This window comes from Condylura cristata, unplaced genomic scaffold, assembly GCF_000260355.1.
Source record: "Condylura cristata isolate star-nosed mole 26May11 unplaced genomic scaffold, ConCri1.0 scaffold00005, whole genome shotgun sequence".
Lineage (NCBI taxonomy): Eukaryota > Metazoa > Chordata > Mammalia > Eulipotyphla > Talpidae > Condylura > Condylura cristata.
In genome coordinates, this window is record NW_004567106.1 from 51933503 (window position 1) to 51952496 (window position 18994).

The 18994-nt window shown below is 30.3% G+C and overlaps 1 protein-coding gene across 2 annotated transcripts in view; it reads right to left on the bottom strand.

Annotated features, from left to right (window-relative positions):
* Positions 1 to 693: 693 nt before the first annotated feature.
* Positions 694 to 18994, bottom strand: part of ASZ1 (ankyrin repeat, SAM and basic leucine zipper domain containing 1) — a 35829-nt gene continuing 17528 nt past the window's right edge. The window contains exons 5-13 of one of the 2 annotated variants that reach the window (XM_004676972.2): positions 17012 to 17123; positions 16408 to 16542; positions 14892 to 15016; positions 14091 to 14166; positions 13046 to 13102; positions 12059 to 12168; positions 5541 to 5646; positions 4389 to 4502; positions 694 to 1203 (exon numbers count right to left, since the gene is read on the bottom strand). In XM_004676972.2, coding sequence (XP_004677029.1) covers positions 1045 to 1203; positions 4389 to 4502; positions 5541 to 5646; positions 12059 to 12168; positions 13046 to 13102; positions 14091 to 14166; positions 14892 to 15016; positions 16408 to 16542; positions 17012 to 17123 — 994 coding nt within the window. In that variant the 3' untranslated portion in view covers positions 694 to 1044. The remainder of the gene's footprint in view (positions 1204 to 4388; positions 4503 to 5540; positions 5647 to 12058; positions 12169 to 13045; positions 13103 to 14090; positions 14167 to 14891; positions 15017 to 16407; positions 16543 to 17011; positions 17124 to 18994) is intronic. The other variant, XM_012720798.1, reaches the window with a different exon arrangement.

The following is an 18994-nucleotide window of genomic DNA, read 5'->3' on the forward strand; positions in this document are numbered from 1 at the left end:
TAAATTTCAGCACTATCTCCCCTGGGGCTGACCCCTGGCCAGGGAGATGACCCTCATAGGACTAGGCAGATCTCTCCTGTGTCATCCACTGCTCCCCTTAGCAATGTATTTCAGTAGATTCACCTGTTCTGCTTCCCACTCTGTCTCTGCACTCCATCCCTATACCCCAGTTCTTCTATATATACAAACAAATTCATAAATAACTCTTAAAAAAAATAAGATTAACTGAGTTGAAAGCCTATCATAAGTAGACAATCAAGTAGCATGTCTGCCATTTTCATACTTTCTTTTTTAGGAAACTAAAACTACCCATTAATTAAATACCTCCATTTGCTGAGACACTTTGCTATTAATGAAACATGATCTGTGTTAAAGAGAAGAATGTATTCTCCTATCCATATTCTAGTTTAAGTTTTCAATCCATTTAAATGATGGATAGCAGGGGAAAAATGTCTTGTTACAGCAGTTAGGTTAAAATGTCAGATACCAATTCTTTCCAAAGATATATGGAAAGATATATTCTCAGGAAAAAAAAATTATGTTTTGAGTCTTACTGCGTAAGCAAGAGCAGAAATTGCTTGCCATTATAGTTCTTTCCTTTCTATTTTCCCCCTTTGCTTGATGTTTCCTGTTTAACAATTGCAGATCAACTGTTTCTGTTCCAGATCAACAAAATTTAACTACTATATTACTTTCATAAACTTTTTACAAATTCTGTTATATTCACTGTGACAAAAGAACACACTTTTTTAAGTGTCAGAGAACATAGGCTAAAACTTTTATTTTAATGTGATTTACAGTCATAGGATCAAACGTCAGATCATTTATGATTTATTGCTTGATCAAAATTAACAAAAATATAACACATTTTATTTTCAACTCAAACTGACAAATCTCTTACAAAAGAAAAACTTTTTGTTCTATGCTATCATAATTTTTCCCATGGCCTATTGGCAAAGAAAGCAATTATATTTTGCACAAATGGCTAAAAGCAACATTTTTAGATAATTTGAATAAGATATGTATACATTATAAAAACAAATATTAGAAGTATTTTCTCTGAAAAGTTAGCTTGCAAGCGAAGAGAAGAAATCCAAAGCCACATACTGTAATAGCTGTTCTCTTCAAAATTCGGCTATTCCATGTAGATGTTTCTTCCACTAATGGTATATGAGTTGGATCATTTTCTCGTTCATTTTGCAACTAATATTTAATAGGCAAAGAAACGAGTTAGTGTATAGTACAATGAAAATAAAGAGTTGTGATTTTTAGAAATACAATAATATTCATCTAGATGTAGGCAGTTCAGGATTCACATGAAAGACTGAAGTGAACACACCTTCATAGTCTTTGTTGCACTAGAACTCCAACTAAGTAATTAGTAGCTTCACGTTAAAAGTAAATGCTTTCATAGATTAGAATTTTAGAATCATGTTTTATGTCATGAGGTAAGTTTCTTTAATATTAGTTTGGTTCTACCTAAAAGGCATGACAAAAATATTAGTTTTTTCTTTATTATTAAATATCAGTTTAGTTTTGAACCAAGTGTTCATCAAAATGTGAACTATTCTTACAGAACACTTACAACACATGAACAAAACTGGAAAGTTTCAATGATGATGCTAGAAATATAACCCTATATTAAATATAATTATAGGAAAAACGTCAATAACAACTTAATTGTTCTTTTAGCACTTCTCAGCTTTGTAAAGTTTTTAAATAGAATGGGCAGTTTTTAAAGAACAGTTTCTAGCTAAAATGGTAAAAATGGTCTCACAGTTCTTGTGTGTGTGTATATGTACATGTGCATGTGTGTGTGAGAAAGAGAAAGGGAGGGAGAAAGAGAGAGAGAACGGGGAAGAAGGGAAGAAAAGAAGAAGCTTGTTGTTGGGGATGGGAAAGAAGGAACATGAACAGAAACCAAAAGATCCTTTAAATATAAAAAGAATCTGGCACATTTATAGAGTGATATTTACTCGAAACATCCGTTGTTGGAGTGGTGACATAAATACTTCCAACATTAGTAGGAATAACTACTAAAATCTGCAGTATAAATATTTAATTTTAAAATCCTGCAAAATTAATTTTAAATTTAAGCAGAAAATTACTTCAATGCCAACCTCATTACTGTATTCTTGTTCTAACTTCCAAATGGCTTCATTCAGCAACAGATTCCTTTTTGACACTGATGCTCCATTTACTGAATCCTGAGACACTCATTTCTTTTCTTAACCAATTACTTAGAATGACCTTTCTGACAGGAGCCTGTCAGTGTGTTGGTTTGAAAGAGAGTGATGTGGTGTTAAAGTCTAGCCTTGACCTATCCCACCCTCTGTTTCCTCCATAAACTTATCTCTGATAACTTAACGTTTCTTTTAAAAATTCCCTTCAGTTATTATTGGTAAACTCTGAAATGCTGTAAGCTTAAAGGCATGATATGATACTTCCAAATGGAAGTTCTCATAGTTCTCTAAATAAAATTTCATTATGGTTATTATTACTTGCTTAGGACTGATTGAGAAAAAAACAGTCCAACAGCTTGCTGTAAGATGAAGACTCTCCTGCCCAAAAAACTCTCTCATATCTGCTATTATTATAAGCCAATAAATGGTTTTCAAGGCCAGCCCTGATAAAAAGGTAGAGATCAAGGTAGAGAAGGTCACTGGAAAAGGTTTCCTACTTAACTAAAGAAAGCTGACATTTCTCTTTAGAGACACACATTATTAAAATATTATAGTCTTTGAATTGGTTCAGTGTCAAAGTTACCCCTAAAGTAGTATATCTTAATTTTATTCCTTTAAGCAACATTTGGTCTCTCTCAAATTTTATTTCAATCTTCCATTCACAACCCAAAAATATTTTTAGTTCATCTTGGAAAAAGAAAATAATTACCAATTTAAAGGCAAAGACATTTCAGGGAGTTCCTTAACACCAAATACTAAAGATGAATGCTTTGTAGGAATTATCTTTATTTAGATCTGCCCAGATATTCTTAAGACTCCTATGTAAAACACTATGTTAAAAGAATCATACACTTTCCCTTCAATTCTTCCAGGTGAGATATAGGTAGCAAAGATGAATGTTGCTACATTTTCACGTTGTCAGCAAGTTCAGACTCTAGCCTCTGCAGCATAGAGCACAGTTGCCCTGATAGCCAGCAAGCATGCTCATGTCTGTTGTCTGAATAAAGATTAAGAGATAATACAACTTCTAAATCCTTTCTCTGGAAAGAAGTTATCTTCTCTCAGAATTTAAAAAGTTGTTGTTCATTTGTTCCATATAAATTGTCTTTATTGCCACACCATTTCCATATGATTATGACTTTACTGCTCACTTTTTTAAAAGATCCCTTTTTATTGAACATATGTAATAGATAAAATATTACCTGGACTATGTCTAAAAAGTATTTTGGAGAGAACTAACTTTTTTTTATATAAAATACCAATGAAAATTTAGGTCACCGATTGGTTTAATGCCATACAAATTAAATGCATACTCTGATGTTCACATCATATTTCACAAACTTTGCAGTCATCAAATTTACTTATTAAGTAGACTCAGAAAAGTTGGACATTCTTAAGTCAGGTGAAAGTGTTTTTCCTTTATTACCATCAGTAGAGTTCCCTATTTCAGCTGTTTAATTTTATCATAGCCAATTTTCTTAAAGGGGTAAAAATCACCTATCCCTAAATCCAGATTATATTTCTATATGAGTATAGAAATAAGAACCAAAAAGGTCCATACTCTTTACAAAGGTTAAATTATTAAACATATCACAGGAAGTTTGCAAAATGGAAGGAATATTTCAACCAGAATTCACCATTAACACAGTGAATAAACATTTCATTTTGGTATTTTTCATTTGCACATTTACATGTAAGGGAAACTTACAAATATCACTTCACATGTTTAAGAAGTATACTTATTTCATTATTTTCTTTAACTCACTGAGTATCATGACATATGAATGTGCCATAATTTATTATATCATTCTCTTGGAGTAGGACACTACAGATACATACAATTTCAGAATCAATGACTATTATTGAAAGATAAAAATATTTTTATGGCACTCAGCACACCTTGTCAAATTATTTTTGAAATAGGTTGTCCACCAGTCTCACATGAGAATATCAGTTTGGTGAATCCTAACCAGAAATGTGTACAGTAATACATTTTCCCTGACCCTGTAAAGAGTGAAACTGATACAGCATTGTTTTTTTCAGTATGCATTTTTTTTTAATGACCAACAAAGTTTGTTTCCTCCATGTATTTTTTTGGAAACTGACCAATGGGAGTTTAAGCTGTTCTTCCATAGAACTGCTTCATTATCTAACTTATTGTGCTGTAAATTATCCCCCCCCCCACTTTTAATGTTAAATATATACCTTTTGAATTAAGTCTTTTAGCTTACAGACCTCTTCACTCAAATCTTCAACATTGCTAACAAGTTCTTCACAAACTGAAGTAAAATTCCGGGGAGAAGCCCATTCCAGGACTATCTGTTAATATTTTCAAAAGTTATATTTTAAATAATAGAAAACAACTACTCACAACTTTGTGTCCACAAACATTATATAACATTCTTAAACGTTAAATTTTACATCTGAAAAACATTTTTGTGTTCAGGATAAGTTCTAAAAAGTTGTTGTTCATTTGTTCCATATAAATTGTCTTTATTGCCACACCATTTCCATATGATTATGACTTTACTGCTCACTTTTTTAAAAGATCCCTTTTTATTGAACATATGTAATAGATAAAATATTACCTGGACTATGTCTAAAAAGTATTTTGGAGAGAACTAACTTTTTTTTATATAAAATACCAATGAAAATTTGGTATTCTCTCTTGACCAAAAAGGAGTCAATATTTATACAAAAAGTCGAATTAGTTCTCTAAGTCGAATGCAGTGACTAATATATTTATGTATAGGCTCACAGAAGTAGTATTAGAAATAATACTTATAGTGAACAAGAAAATTCATGAAGGTTTTATGAGTGGTCTGATTTTTATGATTAAAAAAATCATAGGAAAATCAGGGCATTAGAATTTTTTTCACTACAGATAAATTGCAAAAACCAAATCATATACAAAATTCTATAGGATAAGTGCTTTCACAGGTCACCTACACATTGTCTATATAGAATTTCCTTCCTTAAAAAAAAACAAAAAACCCTGATGTTGATATGGTTTGAATAACACTCAACACACTGTTTTATTTCAACTTTCACTTGGGTCCCCTGTCACTTTATATTTTAAACAATTAAATCCCTCTAAGAACAAATGGTAAATTCAATACACAAATCAGTTTATTTTTGCTTGAACTCATTTTCCTTCTCTTGAGGATTAGAACACAAAGTTTTTCAACTTATTAGTATATAAAAAGGAATAATATTAAAGAAATTAAGTTATTTAGATTTTATAGAAGAGGATACAATTTTATCACATCAGTACAATTTACTGAATTATCATTGACTTATCTGCAATGAACTTCAGTATTCATACTTTTCTTCACTTCAATAGCTTTTGTAGACTACCTTGTGAGAATTTACAGGCAACTCAGTAATGATATTCTGTACAGCTGTGATTAAATGGCCACACTGTTTGTTTAATTTCAGAAGAAAGTTGAGGAACTCATCACCACTAAAGAGAGGAAACAAACATACAGAATCACTAGTATGAGCAACTTACTTCATTCTATTGGGTTAGTTGCACAATGTATAGGCATAACATTTATAAGATCATTCAAATAATACTTAATAGAACAGCTACTTTGAATTAGAAATTGAAACAGACTTTGAGTATACAAAGATTTCAGTTCCAATCTTGAGGATCTTGCAGTTCAACACAGTTGTTCAGAGACATAAGAAGGAGGAATGTGAGTATTAATATCTGAGCAGCTACAAAATGAAGGCACTACACTAGTTATTCACATAAGTGATTTCAGTTCCTCCCAACATCCACTGTAAGGTGAATGTTGTTAACACTCTCCTCCATAGCCGAGACAGCTAAAACTCAGAAATAAAGAACTGAGTAATGGGAATGGGGTAATTACTAATGCTTCATAGAAATGATTATTTAAATGAGTCTGGAATTTAAAAATTAGTTTGCCAGGTAAGTAAAGAAGAGAAGGGGTTCTGAAAGGAGAAAATAGCTGTTGTAAAAGAGAAGGGTTAAGAGGTCATTGACGTATAATGAAGCACAATTACAATGGGAAAGAAATTGTAAAAAAGAGGATTGGCTGTAATGAATTAAAGAACTCTTGTGATATGTACAGGAATTGGATTTTGATAACAAAAAGTAGAAAATTAGATTTTTGTCTGAGATATTTATTTGGTGAGTGGTGTGGTTTAAAGGAACACAAAAATCTAAGAGAGAATAATCAGAATACTAAGAAAAATCTATCCGAGATGACGAAGAAAAGCATCAACTAAAGATTATGTTTAAGCTGGGTGGTTTAAGAAACATTTAGGAGAATACACTGAAAAACTTGGTCACAGATTATATGTAATGGAAAAGAGTCCAGAATGCTTCTGAGTTTTTTGATATTAATGGAAGTGAATTTTGTGGCTAGCAGAGAAGGGAAAAGTGTAAAGAGATAACATTATAACAAAGTTTAAGCAGACTCTACACCCAAAAGAGCTTGAATTCAGCTTTCACGCTCATGAACAGTCTGATGACCTTCAACTGATTATCTTCAGAACTGAGATAAAAGTACTGTCAGGACTGAAGGAGGTAATGTATAAGACATGCACCTAGCATTTACTCAGACTTAATTATGAAGAAGATGGCAATAATATCAGATCTTTAGGGGCAATGAAAATAAGTAGTAGAAAATATGTCTTGTAAGGGTAATTATCCCAGGGGATCCACAGACTAATTGGGATATACAAAATTCAGGGAGTTGATGAATTTAGATAGCCCAAAATTACATCTTTATTTTGACTAACTTCTAACAGAAATTCAGTATTTCCTTGAACTGTGAATACAGACACAAACCACAGTGGTACTAGAAGTGTCTAATTTGATCACCAATAGAAATAAAAAACATGGTATATGTGGAAGGATTAGCTAAGATCACAAAATAAAAGGACATACATAAAAAGTGAAGGGGAAGAGGTGACAGGAGTAGAAATTTTTTTTTAAAAAAAAGCTATCAAAGGAAAAGTAGCCCGAGAAGAGATCAGGAGTTAAGATCTGAAGGGATGGCTTCAGGAAGGAGGAAATGGTCAAGTATGTTAATATGCTCATTGGTTCTGGCAATGAGGAGACATGGTGCCTGGATTAGTTTCAGTGACAGAAGTCAATTTATAGTGAATGCTAAACATAGAGCCCAATAGAAACATGGACCACCAAGGATTATGAACAGATCTCTTTAGAGGAAAAGAGAAAATAAAATTTAAATAGCTAATAAATATGGGACTATAATAAAAATAAGATGTTACCATCTGGTGGAATGATAAACTTTAGACAGATCATTAATTTCTAGAGTTGAGAAATGTGTGAGACGACCTTTCTAGAGAAGCATTTAGGAGTATCTACTGAAATAAATATGCATAAACTACTACTGTGGTACCAAAATTTACTTCTGAGTTCAAATGAAATTTTACAGGCAGAATATTCGACTATGTAAAATTTCTTTTATACAGTTTCTAGGAGGGAAGGTTATAAAAAGCGAGTAGGGTCAGCTTCCAATGAAATTGTTAGAAAACCCTGCAAGACACATTCTAGAACTTATTATCGCTAGTATTTTAACATAACTACTATTAGCTATTTATATAAACAGCAGTTTATATAAAATAAACAATTTATGAACACAATTTATAATCAAGTCACCAACAACGTAAAGTGTCTGAGGGTTGTTTATATAACGAAGTAAAATTTTGGTAAGTTCTTGTTCTGCTGGACAGAAGTGATACAGACAAAAGAATTATCAAATCAAGGTAATTCTTTATTCCATTTTCTGGCATTTACTTTAAAAGAACAAAACATATTTCTGTCAAAGTAAGTCATTACCTGTATTAATTTTTCTGTTCTTGCATAATATTTATAACATAATTTGCAACTTAAAGATTTTGCCTTTAAATATTCAAATGTATTTATTACCTATAAAAAGAATAAGCTGATACGCAATGAGTAGAGTGTCCTATATCTTTTTTATTAAACTCAAGATGATTAAGATCCACTGAGAACTGCCATTTGGAATATCAACTGATAATGCTGTACATCTGAAACCTGTATGTTATAAACCCATCTACATGTTAAATAAAAAGTATCAATTAACAGCAGGGATATAATTAGACAACACCCACACATATATTGAATGTGTTCTTATTCTTATTCACATATATCTTACCAGTTCTTATACTGAAAACATAAGACTAATAAAGTTTACAACTCGGCTCAAATAAGCAAACAATATTAACAAATATATAGTCTTAATGAAAAGAAAATATACTTTCTTATGATGTACAATTTTAGGGCCACTAAATATGAATATGTGACTCAAAAGCACAGTGATAGTGTGCCATTCATTGTTTCTGTGTGTGCTATTCCCCTGCTCTAAGTACAGTGAATGGTTACTAATATTTTTAAATTGCACCCTTTAATTCTGCAAACATGCTAAGACTAAGTGTAGAAAAATGTAAATGTACTACTTACACATTCCTGTAAAAGACTTAGAAAATTTAACACACAGGAAAAATGTATCTTAAAATAAATCAGTAGCTGAATTGTTGAAGTCACATTAACAGGAGATTATAATCAATCAGTTCAACTTTTCCTGCTGTTAGTTTTCTTATGACTTAATGACTAATTTCTTCTTTAAAGAATGACTTTGAACAAATGGGAAGTAAAACCTTCTCCATAACAGCATGTAAACAATGTCTGTCATTTAATAACAAGGTCAAATTCCTGAAATATATGTCTGCCAGTTTTATTTTTTACAAAAATGAACATTTTTAATAAGTGAACCATTCAGGATTCTGCACATTCTTTAAGTCTATTAAATTCCACAAGGTAAATTCATAAGGCAATCCTTAAAGTAATTTATAATAAAAAATTAAGTCTACAAATCACTTCTGTAAAACTTAAAATATTCCTTCATAGAAATAATAAATAAAAAAGTAAAGAAAATAAACAAAGAGATTCAAGAAGATTTGCTGACATTGAGTACTGAGGACTAAGATTCTTTACAATATATGTAAGCATTTTAGAGCTATGTTATTTTGAAACATTGAGGCATTATTTTGAGTATACAGCTTCTTGTTATAAGGATATATATTAAGAGGAAGAGAAATAACTTAAATTTTTTAAAAAAGGTTTTTAAGAAATCTGGTTCATCTAAATTATCTTCTGGAATACTTTTTTAAATTTAAATGGTGTGGAAAGCTACTTATTGTATGCTTAATTAATGTTTCTAACACTTGCAGTGTTATTTTTAAGGGTAGGCTATCCTAGTGTTGATATATTTGTAGGTATCCATTTAATAAAATGTATATATACAGTCAAGTACCAGGCAGTGAGGATTATGACTAACATATACGTCAAGTTCTTCATGTATTCAAATATTCTTCAAGAATATGTATGGGCAACACAGCACTGGTATTGTATGGGGACCATTAGCATAAATCATGGGAACCTGCAGGTATGGGAACCATTAATATAAATCATGATTATAAATCCCAGTATGTGTTACAAGCACTGGTGTAAAAATTAATTCTCTACTGAGATGTACAGCACTTTTAATAGGGCATAAAATCCTCATTTACAATACTATAGTTGAGGAAAAATCAAACTGGAATATTTTTTGATTAAAGTATGTATGGTCATTATGGCACTTGTCATTGGGAAAATAAAATTGTTGCCACACTTTTAATCAACTATAAAAGAAACTAGAAAATGGCACAAAGTTGGCATTAAAATTAAGATTAGATAATGTGGAGGAAGTAGAAAATGTTTGTGAGTCCTGTTACAGGGAACATGTATGTACTTTAGAGACTTAAACTCAAAAACCTTTACTTGTCCAAAGATAAACAGGTTCAAAGTAAAAAGGTGGAAAACAAACCTACAGCACATGTAATCCTAAAGAAAAGGAAGGGCCAGCCATGTTTATATCTGGTAAAACGGACAACCCAACTAAAAAAGTAAAAAGGGACAGGTATGAACATTATATAACAATTAAGGGACAAACACATATGAAAGACATGACACTTAGCAATATATATGCACCAAACAAAGCAGCATTAATATATGTAAAGCAACAATAAAAAATTTAAAAAAAACATCGAAAGAAACAGTAATAGTAGCAGCCTCCACACCCCTCTTACATTAATGGACATATCAACCAAACAGAACATCAACAGGAAAACAAAGCCTCAAATGAGGAATTAGACAAGATGGATATAACAGGTATTTATAGGGGGCTACACAGCCCACCCCCAAGCTAAAGTGCACATGGAACATTCCTCAGGATATGTTTGGCCACAAAACAAGTGTCAATATAGTCAGGAAGACTTAACTGTATCAAATAACTTCTTCGATCACACTGTTAACAAATTAGAAATCAAACACAAAAAGGAAGCAAATAGACAACACGCTACTGAGTAACTATTGGGTTAATTAGAAATCAAAGGAGTAATTAAAAAGTAACTGAGGAAAAAAGAAAATGATGACATGAACTGGCCAGAACCAAGAGGAACCAAAAGTCACCAGAAAGAAGGAGAAAAAAAAAAAATTAGAGCAGAAATAAATGAAATTAGAAGTAAAAACGACAGTAGAAAAAAAATCAATGAAGTCAAGAGCTGGTTCTTTGAAAGGGAAAACAAAATAGATTAAGTTTCTAGCCAGTCCCACTAGAAAAAAAGAGAAAAATAATAATTAGGTTCAGTAATGAAAAGTGAAGAAGTTATATGTAGATATTTCAGAACTACAGAGGATCATCAGAGACTACTGTGGATATCTTTGTATTAATAAAATGGACAATCTTTATTTAAGGAAACTAACCAGCTGTCCTGCAATGGGTAAATGGTTAAACTACATACTGATTCTGTTAGAAAGGAATGATAATATGCTGCAACATTGAGAAATACAAAGAAAAAAGCTGACTGAAAAATAAGTCTCGAGAATACATATGGTATGATTCTATTTATGAATTTTCTGAAATATTATCATTATGAAGATGGATAACAAATTATTCATTGCTAGGGGACAGGGACAGGTGTGCTCATAAAAGGAGTAGTATAAGGAAGCATCGTAGTAAATTATATTAAGTATATTGATTATGGCAGTGATTATATGAAGCCACATATGTGGTAAAATTGCATAGGTATATATTTACATACAAATGCATACATAACTGATGAGATAAAGATAAGGCATGTAAACTCTAGCAATTGCAGTTTTCTGTTTTTGATAATATATTATAGTTACAGAAAATCTTAACAGATGGTATGAAGGGGATTCCCCTGTGCATCTCTTTGCAATTTCCTATAAATCTGTAATTTTTTCAAATAAAGTAAAAATATCATTTAATACTATATAACATATTGATAAAATATTTTCAAAATAATTCAAGTACTGATATTACTAATAATCAGGGTTTGATATATTTATAATATTGAAAATAACTTTTACCTAATGATAACATTTTTATACAATAAGGCTGAAAAAAGAGCTGAGCTACATGAATAATTCTTACTATTCTATGCATAAATAGCACTTTAAGCTTTCATTTTGACGTTTAAAATGATTTAAGAGAGTTAGATATTTACTACAAAAAGCATGGGGAAAAAAGCATTTATCATTTAGCAAAATGAAGTGAAAAAATAAAAAGTCTTTATGTGTGTTAATGAGAAGATGCACTGCTTTGCTTCTTGGAAAAATGATTTTATAAAAATATACAGTTTATTTTCACTCCAGAAAACAAAACATAGCAAAATGTAATACCTATTTCCCTTGAAAAATAATGGCATCAAGTAAACTTATGTAGATGGTATCAAAATTAAAGTTAAAAAAAAAAAAACATTATTAATGTAAACCAGTAAGTTAATTTTACCTGATTTCCAACTTTGCCACTTCAGGTAATTCTCCAAACTTTATTTCTTCTACTTCCAGTTCTTTAAGAGCAGCCAGAATTTTCTGTTGATCTTTACTGGTAATTCCATGCTAAGTAGAAATAATTCCAAGATGCAATAATATAGTTGAACTTCAATATTTTAATATTGAAAATGAAGTTTCCTACTTGACTTCTTGAAAAAAATACATATTAGAAGAATAATAAATTACTGAAAATATGTATTTTGCATGTAACTTTCATAAAGTTACATCATTAAAATATTTAGTGATCATTGTAAATTATTTTGGTAATATAATTGCCATGAACTTAAATCACAAATTAATACATCTTCACGAAAACATAGTATTTAAACTATCTGCATTTCTAACTAAACTTTCCATCCTGAATTTAGCTAAATAGTACTTTTGAGTTTTAGTCATAGTAAAGATTTCAAGTTGCCAATGTGTTCAAGCAGGAAAATCATTACATTTTAAGTATCTTATCAAAGTACCTCTTATTTTCTACAGCTATTTTCAAAGTATTACTTTATAATTTCTGAAAACAAAATAATAGGTCTTGTTTTGTGACTCAAGCAAAAAGCATATTTGGATAACACAGGTGCACAACCACATCTGTAGAAAACTACCTCTTATTTTTTAAGTAACCTATATTGTATTGTTTTAACAATCTAGTTTTCATTTAGAAATGAAGCAATAGTTTTAGTTGAGAAGTCATGACAATATGAAGGGAAAAAATCTAAATTTAGATGTTCTAAAACCAATTAAAAATATAACAAAAAGAGAGAAAAAAATGTAACAGAAGATGTTATGGTTACTCATAATTACATGTAATTAAGAGTTTAGTAAAAGATCACTTACAGTCTATAGCCCTAGGATTTTTATAGAAAGTATAATTTTAAATAGAAAATAAAAGGATCTACAATTTTAAAAACATGAAAATGTTTGCATTTTTAAAATTGATACTAACCTTTATAAACTCATCTTTCTCCATGGTCAAAAGGTGCCTTAAAGTTATATCTCTTTCCTGTAAAAGAGGAAAAACACCACCTTCCAGTATGAATAAAAGAGTAAAAAGGGAAGAAGGCGAGTATATATAAGTCAGCCACACACTACCGCCTAAATACCTTGCAGCTTTCTAGCGGGCACAGCACATGCAGATACAGACCTATACAACTGGGTAGATAGCAATGAGCATCACAATAGAATTAGCCAAAAAAACAAACAGACAAACAAAAAAAAACTATAAATCGCCAGTTTTCCAGAATCAAAGAAAATACTATTTATATTTGCTTACATAAAACAGCTTCTATAAAAATTGACAGGAATTACATTTTAAGGTTAAGTTTTCCAAGTGCATCACATTAAGTGATCAATTATATTTAGTTTTATTCAATATTTTTCAAATAGGAAGACATTTCAAGATTGTACAAGCACATCCAATTTTTATTTACCTAACTAGAATACATGCACTTTTAAGGAATCTTAAATAGTGGCTTTACTGCTTTGATATCAGCTAAATTTTTAGTTGAAATAATCATTTATGCAAATTCTACAACACAGCCTAAAGGACTTATAACAGTAACAGTAACTTGTAACAGTAATATGATTTACACTTTATGATAACTCTATCTGAGTCTTATCATCCCTATCAGAGAGAGACTTAAGTAAAATATTTCAGCTAATAATCATTACAGCTAAAAGCAGATAGCAGGTTTTTCAGTTTATCGTGATACAATGCCAGCGACTATATAAACAACTAAAACTTAGGTATGCAAAGAGCTCCATGAAGGTTTAAATAGCAGGTAGAAGTTAATACAACCAGCTTTTAATTTATGTACATTTCTAGAATATTCAGGTTTTGAAAGTTTATTGTAAGTTTAAAATGGGATATAAAAGAAATTAAAGGGTAAACTAAAATCGGCATTCTTTCATAAGTATGCTTATAAATATTACTATTATGTTAATCAACAAACATACATATGAAGTTTACTGTAGCTTATACAAAATCTTACCTTTAATAAATCTGTCATATGTTCAAGTCCAAGACCATGTAAAAATATTTCCAGATCTCCAAATGCTGTATATGAACTATACATATTAATAGTAAGATCAATTTTAGAGTAGACTATAAGTGCACAAGCAATAAACATATTTATAAACGTATTTATAATGAGAATGAGGATCAATGAATTCTCATAGAATATATTTGCAAATTTACACACCAGATCTATATTTTATGAAAGGAAATGAAAAAGATTTCTTGACTGAAGATATTAAGTGAAGACAGAAAATGATGACAGTTAAATATAGCTTATCTTTCCAAAGAAAACATTTGCTTATGTGTGTGTGTACACATATACACACAAATCTCTTTAAGCTGAAAGAAATACAGATTTAATAACAATTTTAAATGTGGGTTAACAGGATAAATTTTTGTGTCTTGTGCTGAACAACTGTATTCAAGGAATAAATAATTTTAATTTTAGCTTATAAAATTAGAAACATGCTAAAAAGAATTAGAAAGATACAGTATAGTTTGAACTTTAACAAAAATATAATTAAGAACATTTTAGATGTTTTCTTTAAAGTTTACATTGAAAGTAAAAAATTATTCTCATCCCATTAACATATGCATAACTTTTCTAAAATTCTGGAGAACAAAGTACTTAGAATGCAGACATTTCTGAGATATTTAAAATCATATAAACATTTAAATTATATTTTTAATGAGTCATCAGATTTATTACAAGTGATAACAACATACATGATTTTTACTCATTTAAAGGTATTTTGTTGAACTAAAATAGTGTTACCTAAATATATGATCTTTATCCTTATCAGAATCTGTTGTCAGTAGCTTACAAATAGTTTCTTCTTTAGTTAGCTGTTGAAGCTTTCCTTCCAATGGATTTAAAGTCAAAGAAAGAAAGTTGAAGATCTGAAGAGTCAAACACACCATTCAAATATAGTTAGTATTTTATATGTATTGTCACTTACACTAAACTAGATGTAACTATTTTATATTTAGAGAGGAAACATCTCACCTTTTAAAAAGGTGAGGATAGGCTATTAGAACTTACTACCTTGAAAATAAATTCTATAAAATCAATTGAATGTTTTATCTAAAATAATAATCAGAAAAGAAAAAAAACGTACATCTAATTCAAAATAATAAACATTAAGGAAAAATACTAATTTATTTTCAGTAAGACAACATTAAAAACTACATTTTCATATCTTTGATGTTCAAAATTTTTTTAAGTGTTGAATTTAGTGTCTACACTAAACTATAATGCAGGAAAACATTTTTAAATTTTCAAAGTTTAAAAAAATATAATATCAATTTTGAAGTTTCAAAGGATTTTTGTGATTAATATTCTATATGATTTTGGAATAATAGATTTTGTTAGAAAATGACAGACATCCTTATTAGATCATTTTAAAAATCAGAGGTAGTTCATTTATATGCAAAGTGGTGTGGTCTGATTATTATATAATGAAATTTTAGATCTTTTTGTTTTTTGCTTTTTTAAATAAGATTTTATTGATTTATTATTTATTTACAAAGCTATATGAGTTTTGGTGTACCTTCTTACATTTGGAAGCTTAGTGCCAACAAAGTTCTAATGTCATTCTTATTATATAACAGGACTTGGAGTATAACATGCTTCCAAATTCAGAAAATCAGTTTTAGAAGCTCTTGAATGATATAAATTATTTTTGTAATTGAGTATATTTGATCCGTATTTAGAAGTGATAGATGTTGGGCCAAAGTCTTAATATTAATACCAAAAATTTATATCCGTAATTTAATATATGGTAAATACATATGTAAGTACATATAGTACTTCAGCACTGAATGACTAAAATCATTCATATAGGAATTCATTATTCTTGTCATACATATAAGAGTAAATGTTGCTTAACAGATTTAATTTTTTAATTGTCTAATATTTATTAATTAAAATAAAAAACTATAAGCTCAAGTTTTGTATATTTACTAGCTTTCTCAACAGCTTTGAGAATCTGAACAACTTTGCTATGCTTAAATAGTTTATTACAATTTTATTTCTAGGGGCAGAATACAACTTTATTGTCTCTTTTACATAACTTTTCATTTACCACATTACAAATGCCTCTTAATTAGTAAAAGATGAATATTCTAATAATACAAGTTTTCATTATCAGGCTAGAAGAAAGATATATATTCAAACATTAATGAAGGCCAGATATATTATTATTAACGTTGCAAATTATGGCAAAATAATAAAAGTTCTACAAATAATAATGTAACATGATGTACAAAATTGGTATTATACAGAAGGTTACCTCTAGATGCTTATTTCTTTTTGCAATTTCACTTGGTGTCTTTCCATCTTTGGTTTGTATCATTTTATTAGCTCCAAGTTCAAGCAACTTCAAAACAACATTTTTATGACCTTGACGTGCTGCCCATGTTAAAGCCTGTAAAATTGGGAAAAAGAAATTACTTAAAGAGAGGGAGTATATATGAGACAGAGAAGAAAACTTTTCAACAGTATTTATGGCACACAAAAAAGAAGTGAACATGGTTCATTAATGGGATGATGCAATCTCTTCATTTCACAATATAATGTAAGCACATTTCTAATGTAATTATAAAGTAGACTGCCAGTGCTCAATAATTTTATGAAACCAAATAAAATTTTACACAGTCAAGTGACATTGTAAAATAAAACCATTTATCTGCCTATCACTCAACTGTTTTTTATAAAAAAGAATTCTGTATGTACTCTAGAGGACAGACCTTATTGTGTGTAACAATTTCTTACATCAAGTTTGTAAAGACTAAGAGTCACACAATTATATCCCAGCTTCTTCAAATTTTTTTTAATGAATTACTGATCACTATCAGTGTCTCAGAAATGAAAAGGAACACTAAAAATTATCTCACAGTATAGCCATTCTCGTCCTGGCTATTAACTTCTGCTCCATGAGCCACGAGGAGAGCCACCACTTGTGGGTGGCCTTCTCGCGCAGCGTACATGATTGGAGTCATAAATCTCCTAAAGAGAAGGAAGAAACGAAACACTCGTGTTAATGCTACCATGAATAGCTATTCAATTCCATGAAATTAACCATCCATAATACCATCAGTATTATTCTGAAAGCAAAGAAAAAGAAATTAACATTCTCAACACATTAGGTGACTTAAAAATCCAATCACCCAGCAAATAAATGCAAAGATGACATTTTAAATACTCAATGCTTACATAGCACCCTCTAGCGAAGAAGTGTGCTAAAAATCCTAAATAAGCCAAGCTTTCTGTTATGAAGTTTTTAATTCATATATTCATGTAGAAAAATTCTGTAGATAGCCACAAAATGCTTATGCTGGGACTACAATGATTAATGACAGAATACCATTCTGTCCTTCAGGATTTGCTCATACTAAATACTTATTACATTTTATTTCAAAGATTGCTGATATAAAAGTATGTTGAAGTAGTCTCTTAATGTATTTCACTATGATCCTACTTTAAGACAAAGAATTTTGTAATGACTTAGAAACTTTAATCAAGAAGGAGATTAATTCAGGAGTACAGTCAAACTGAAAGAACATAGTGGTTTATTTCTAGAGCATCATTTCCCAGTAGAGATTTAGTCCCTCTTACTCGTGCAAGCTAGTTTCTGGACATCAGAAAGATTCCATTCGTTGTATCAAAAGTTGTACATCATGGTTTGATTGATTGGCTGATTGATTGACTGATTTTTATTGAGGTAATGTTGATTTACATCATGTTTGTATTTTGGAAGTATAGGTTCCCTCATCTCCCCTTAAAGGAGGTCCAGCCTTCAGAGTTGCCTGAAATTCTGATTAATATACAGGAAGACTTCACAAAAGAATGAATTAAATAATTTCAGAATTCTGTTTTGATCTTATTAAGGAAGTTTATCTTGCTTACCCACATTATATATTCTCCCTATAGACTATTTCTCGGTACCATTTGTTAACATAAAGTAGACCTTGAATCTGATAACTTTGCAGCAGTATCTTTAGTACAAAAATATTCATGTTTATATTTCTTCTATTTCCTAATTAACAATTAACCAAAGAATATGAAAACTCTAATACAAAAAGATTTATACATTCCTATGTTCATAGCAGCATTCGTCATGAAAACAACCTAAATACCTAATGGCAGACAACTAGATAAAGAAACTGGAATATATATTCAAAAGACTACTACTCAGCTTTTAAAAATAACATAGTGTCTCTTGGGACAAAAAACGGTGGTTCTTGAGGTGATTATACTAAGTGAAATGTCAGAAAGTGAAACACAGTGACAGGATACTCGCAGTTACTTGTGAAATATAAGTAACCAAATAAAACAAACTGGCCAAGCTAGCACATATAAGTGTTAGGGTATGAAAAATGTATTAGTCAACTGAGAGAAGGGCACAGGAAAGGGGCAGGGTTTGGGCACTGGAGCTTGGGTGAGGTGGTGGAGGTGTGAAGTTGTCCTCCCCAGATTCTATAGTTAGGTAAATAACTGACAAATTGATAACATTTGGGCTTTAATATAATCCCAGTTAAAAAAAAATAAAGCACAGAACCATCAAAATTTGGTAACTTCAGACTTCATTGTTGGCAAATTTGGAGAAATGAAAACACTGTATAGGGTTAGGTAATTACTCATTCTATGCTCCATGACAGCCTCATGAAGTAAATGTTACTCTCATTTTAGAGATGAGAGAACAGGGATTCAGGAATAAGAAGTTTTTGCCTAGGGATCACTGATGGCATGTGCCTGAATGAAAATTAGCTGACTGTTTATCTCCAAAAGAATCTCCTCGGAATTATTGCTTTTTTGGTAATGTATCCTGATGTAGAAAATCTAAAGTTATTCCCTAAGTTTTCATATATTTGATCATG